The 5,874-nt window shown below is 45.6% G+C and overlaps 1 protein-coding gene across 1 annotated transcript; it reads right to left on the bottom strand.

Annotated features, from left to right (window-relative positions):
• Positions 1–1,761: 1,761 nt before the first annotated feature.
• On the bottom strand, positions 1,762–2,763 carry XCR1 (X-C motif chemokine receptor 1). The gene has a single exon (XM_008071387.1). It carries the CDS (start codon positions 2,761–2,763, stop codon positions 1,762–1,764), a length of 1,002 nt encoding a protein of 333 aa, XP_008069578.1.
• Between the last annotated feature and the right edge of the window lie 3,111 nt (positions 2,764–5,874).

Here is a 5,874-nt window from a genome sequence, read left to right as displayed (position 1 = left end):
GGCTCAAGCAATCCTCCCACCTTGGCCTCTAAAAGTGCTGGGATTATAGGTGTGAGCCATCATGCCAGGCTTCATAAATGCTATTTTAGAGGAGACAAGCAGAGTGTTCCCACAACCCAGAGAGTGTCCTTCTAATTTGCAGATTGGGGAGGGTTTCCTGGCGGAGCTGGTCATTTCAGCTGGGGCACGTAGACTGGGGCAGAGAAGGATGAGTGTTCTAGATCCAGGTAGCAGCATGAAAAAGGCCCAGAGGTAGGAGATTGGGGGAAAGTGTGTCTGGAAGAAGACTGGTAGTCTTTTGGGGGTGAATCCCAAGCTCCTAGGGGGAGGAGGCTTAGAACAGAATAAGAACCAAAAAGTTGGTTGGTATCAGATTATGGAGAGCTCGAAACCTTGCAAGGTGTTTGGATTTTATTTGGAAGGGAAGAGGAGCCACTAAAGGTTTTGAAGCACCCTGGTGTCAGGGAAGAGGACAGCCTGATAGAGAGGAGCAGCAGAAAGACTCTGAGGGAGTGATGCCCTGTTTCTGAGATGGAGTCATTGGCGTGCAATGGCAAGAACAAGATTGAGAGGACAGGGAAGACACAATCAATAGGACCTGGGCTTGGGAATCGAGGGAGACAAAACACAGGACTTCAAGAGGACACGAGGTTTGGAGTGTGGGTGACTGGGGAAAGCCAACAGCATCAATCGAGAAGAAGAAGGAAATTTTAGGTGTGAAGTAATAAATATGAGGTTAGCTCACTAACCACCTGGAAGGGATGAGATGTTGCTGGAATCTTTACCCTAATGCCTTCACCAACGTGGGTATTTGCCAAGGTAGGTGGACCTTCAGGGCTGGACTCGGCACATGGAGGCTAGCAACTGTATCTTGTTCATTTTTGTATCCTCTAAATTAAGACTTTGTGCAGAAGGTAGCACTAATTACACTCATTCCTTCACTAAAATATTTATGGACTAAATATTTAAAGCCTAGTTCATGTGCCAGGAACTGAATGAAGCCAGGATATAGAATATGTCTCTGTTCTTTTTTTTTTCTTTGAGTTGGAGTCTCATTCTGTGGCCTAGAGTGGGGTGCAGTGGCATGATCACAGCTCACTGCAGCCTCAAACTTCCAGGCTCAAGTAATTCTCCTACCTTGACCACCCAAAGTGCTAGAATTACAGGCATGAACCACAATGCCCGGCCTGATATGGCCATTCTAGCTGCGGAATTTTAAAATGAGATTTCATCATGACTATGCTTATTTGAGGGTATGTTTCCCCTTGTCCCGCTGACAGCCTCATCTGGCAGTCACTGAGAAATAGAGTCAGCCTTTTCCAAAGTGGACAAATCAGCTGGGACACCCCTACAGTCAGGGAAGTGAGACACTGCCTTGCCAGCAACCTACTTGATTATCACACACATTGCTAGCTTCAGGATCTCCTGAAGTATGGAAGGAAGCTCTTTTCCCAGAATCTTTTCATGTTTTAGAACCTTCTGATCCAAGCACTGATAACAAATCCATGTCTAAATGAAGGAATGAATGAAGAACTCAGTCTAATAAATGTTTTTCTAGATGACAATATAAAGTTCCCAGGTGGGAAGCCACTTTTCTGCGGTCACGGAACCCACTGGTGTGATGAAATTGTTCCCTCCCAGCCCTGGAGCTGTAGGTGGTGTCCCCACCACTGTGTCCTCAGCAGTGTTCCTTCCTGGCCTACTTCTTCTTAACCTGGTCCAGCCTCTGTCCACAGACGCCTGCAAGGTCACACAGTCCCCTCAGAAGAAGGAGGCACCCTCGTAGGTGAAGGCTCCAGGGGAATGGAGGCATGGGGCAGGGCCGGGTGCCTGTGGCCGGCCGGACCAAAGACGGAGGAGAAGATTTTTGAGGTGCGTGCGGAACTTGACCCCCACAAAGACGTAGAGCACCGGGTTGAAGCAGCAGTGGGAGTAGGCGATCTTTTGGCAGATGGCCAGGGCATACTCCAGCCGCTGGTGGGTCTCGCAGCTCTGGATGACCCTAGACTTCAGCAGTGTCTGCAGAAACAGGAGGAGGTTGTAGGGGGCCCAGCTGAGGAAGTACACAGTCACAATAGTGAGGATGAGCCTGATTGTGCGGTGGCGTCGCCTGGAGCGGGAGCGGACCAGTTTCCTGAGAATCTCCACATAGCAGAACAGGATGATCCCTACTGAGAGCAGGAAGAAGGTATTGTGCTGGTAGACTGAGGCAAGGAACGCCTTGAGCTCAAAGTACTTACAGCCCCCGGGAAGCACCTGGTGGAAGATGGCATCGGGGATGGAGGACAGGATGCTGGCTGCCCACACAGCTGTAGTCATGAGCACACGGCAGCGGAGGGTGGGCACACGCAAGGTGGAGAGGGGGCTCACCACAGACAGGTAGCGGTGGATGGTCATGACGGTCAGGAAGAAGATACTGCTATAGAGGCTGATGGAGAAGATCATGCTGAGGAGCTTGCAGAGGAAGTCCCCCAGCACCCAGCCCCAGTGGAAGGCTGAGATCCACACCGGCAGCAAGCAAGAGAACATCAGGTCTGAGAGGCACAGGTTGAGGATGAAGATGTTGGTCAGGGACTCCAGGCTCTCATACTTCACCAGGACCCACAGCACCAGGCTGTTGCCTACCAGGCTGAGGAGAAACACCAAGGAGTACAGGATGGTGGCAGTGAAGGTGGCAAAGACAAAGGTCTTGTTCTCACATTCAAGGCTATAAAGATCATAATCAAAAGTGGTGGTGGACTCTGAGAAGCCTGAGGACTCCATCTGGACCAGACAGCAGAGACGTTGAGAGCTTCTGAAATGACAGAGATGTAGAGTTTAAAGCCATGCGGTAAAAGCTAGAGTTCAATAGGACCGATGTTACAAAAAGGTCTGGTCCAATTCACCAAATGTTTGTCATGAGACTAGGAACTTGTGCCAGAACATAAAGCCACCAAGCACATTGTTTACATTTTTTTTCCATATCAAGATTTTCTTGATAAAGAAAGCAATGCATTGCTTTACACTCTGTCATAGGCTTCCCTTTTTCTTGCAGATTGGCACTTGAGCAGCACTAAGCTGGTCTATTCTCCCACCCAGTAGATATAGGAAAAAGAACAGTGAAACTGGATTCAAACTTGGACCCAATTTCTGTGCTCTTGGGCAAGCTATTTAACCTTTCTGAATCTTAGTTCCTCATTTACAAAATAGAGCTAGTGACCCTGAGGCAGGCATCGTTAACATAGTTTAGAAGTAGGCAGGTTTTCTTAGGCAGGTCTAAATTAAAGTAGGGTAAGTGTTTGGACATCTTTCTTATCCATACACATATATGACCTTCACCTGACAGACTAGGCATATCAGACCTGACCACCTTGTAGGTTAGAATGTGGGACTACCAGTGCAGTAAATCACAGAAACAACAGGGACTTACCCAAAGCACAGACATGATTTTCTAAGAAAAGTCCAGCCGGGCTTGGTGATTCAGCCTGTAGTCCTGCGCCTTTGGGAGGCTGAGGTGAGTGGATTGCCTGAGCCCACGGGTTCGAGACCCGCCTGGGCAGTGAGACCTCATCTCTACAATAAATAAAAAAATCAGCCGGGCGTGGTAGCACATGCCTGTAATTCCGGCTATTTGGAAGGCTGAGGCGGAAGGATCACCGGAGCCCAGCAGGTCGAGGCTGCCATGGCCGGGAGCGGCCACTGCACTCCAGTCTGGTTGACAGAGTGAGACTCCAACTCAAAAAAAAAAAAAGAAAAGTCCAAATCTAGTTAAGCAGTAATTTTCATTATTTAGAAGTTCCCTGAGAGAGATTATTTAGAAGGTCCCTTAAAAGGTTGAGAGATGATAATCAAAACTTGTGACCAGACCCTGCAGCCTTCCACTCTTAGCTCATGATTTACTTAATCATCATTGTAAAAGTATACAAAGCTTCTTGTCAAAGGCAAGCACGTGCCCTCTCAAGGTACCCATGCTTTTTCTTGAGCACATCCTTTTCTTTCTAATAAATTCTTAAACTACAATTTGCACTTGCTCTGAAATTCCTTTCTGTGGCAAAGCCAAAGAACCTACAGAGTAACAATACTGCATCCTACCCAGCATCAATCCCAGAGTTATTCTTTCATTTATTCAACAAATATCTAGTGAGAATTTATTAGGCCTCCCTCCTTCTTCCCCTCCCTCCCTTTCTTCCTTCTTTTCCCTAAAGTGCAGAAATATTGATGGCAGGATTGTGCCAGGGAACTTACTGTGTCCTGGAACAGCCTTGAAAAGAGAGGATGCAGACAGAGCAAAATTATTTCAAGACTACAATAAGAACTGAGACTCTGGAAGACCAACTCCTCATTAACACAGAGGGTTAATTCTCAGAGCAGAAAGCTTCACAGTTTGGGAATTTGGTTTGCAGCACATCTTATAGGTAAAAGCAAGTGGCAACAACCCAGGTGTCCAATAGGAGGGGAGTAGCTAAGAAAACTGCATTGAGTCAAATGTATCCAATCCTCTCTGTTAGGTGAGATGTTAGAAATGGTGAGACTCAAAAGCTGAGGAGAAAAAAGGGATAGAAGGTGACAAGAAGGGCTGGAATTTGAAAAGGGAGAGAAAGTGATTAGAAGAGCTGGGATTTCTCCTTGAGGGGGGTGAATGAGGATGAGAGACTTGGATAAAGCAGCTGCCTGAGCCAGATAAGAGAGGTCCCATCACCTACTCTGTGCCAGGCTCTGTGCTAACACATCATACCATTCCCTTTATTTCATCCTGCAGCTCTCTGTAAGGCACGACCACCTCCATTTTACAGGAGAGGAAACTGAGACTCTGTCTGGTAAAATAGCCTTCTTAGTGTATAAAACCAGGAAGTCACAAAGGCATCAACATGAAAACCCAGGCTCTATTGCCTTTTATTTTGAGGAGTGGATTGGAGAAATAGCCTGAGTTTCTCTCTGATCTAGGTTTGGATAAGAGAAATAATAATGGGATCTCAAGACTTATTTTTGGCAATCAAGTACCTTTGTGTCTCCAGAGACCCAAATGAAGAGAGTTGCAAATGTGTATGATGGTTTTAGTTTGTATTTTTGGTTCCTAAAGAAGAATACATACGGTTTTATATGTTTATTGTCTGTTTGTGTTTCTTATTTGTAAAGGATTTATGAATTTTCCAACTTGAAATAATATATTTTTCTTATGAATTTTTCAGAGTACTTTACGTAGTATGGCCAACCCATTGTGTTTTTGCCCTCTCAATTATGTCTATGGTCTTTTAATTTTTCTGAAATTAAAATCTGGCTGGGCATGGTGGCTCATGAAATCCTAGCACTTTGGGAAGACAAGGCAGGAGGATTGCTTGAACCCAGGAGTTTGAAACCAGCCTAGATAACATAGTGAGACCTCGTCTCTATAAAAAATTAAAAAATAAGCCTGGCATGGTGGCATATGCCTGTAGTCCCACCTACTCAGGAGGTTGAGATGGAAGGATCTCCTGAGCCCAGGAGGTTGAGGGCATGGTGAGCCATGATTGTGCCATGCACTCCAGCCTGGGTGACAGAGTGAGACCACCTCAAATAATAATAATAATTTTTTTAATGGGTAAATCTGACTCAATGTGACAGCCCTTAGTGATCCCTGATGTTTGCCAGGTACTCTGATAGATGCTAGATTCTAGGACATAAAAATGAATAATAAATAGTCTCTACCTACAAGAAGCTCATAGTGTAGGATGAAAACAGAAATTAGAGTAATATCTGGGATTTTCTGTAGTGTGATAGGTTGAAAGTGGAGCTATTTTGGAACAGAGGCTTTCTAAATACCTTCATTTCTATAGGTGTTCCCTAAATCTACTGAATAAACTCTTGTTTTCCCCTGACCCCTTAAGCAACCTGATCCAAATTCTTTTTTTTTTTTTT

The sequence above is a fragment of the Carlito syrichta genome, unplaced genomic scaffold (assembly GCF_000164805.1).
Source record: "Carlito syrichta isolate Samal-C Ts95f unplaced genomic scaffold, Tarsius_syrichta-2.0.1 Scaffold314306, whole genome shotgun sequence".
Classification (NCBI taxonomy): domain Eukaryota; kingdom Metazoa; phylum Chordata; class Mammalia; order Primates; family Tarsiidae; genus Carlito; species Carlito syrichta.
Note: the sequence above shows the minus strand (reverse complement) of the source record. Positions and strands in the feature narration are given on the sequence as shown.

Excerpts from the sequence above, each read along its gene's own strand:
- XCR1 (XM_008071387.1), bottom strand. The coding sequence starts at position 2,763 with ATGGAGTCCTCAGGCTTCTCAGAGTCCACCACCACTTTTGATTATGAT.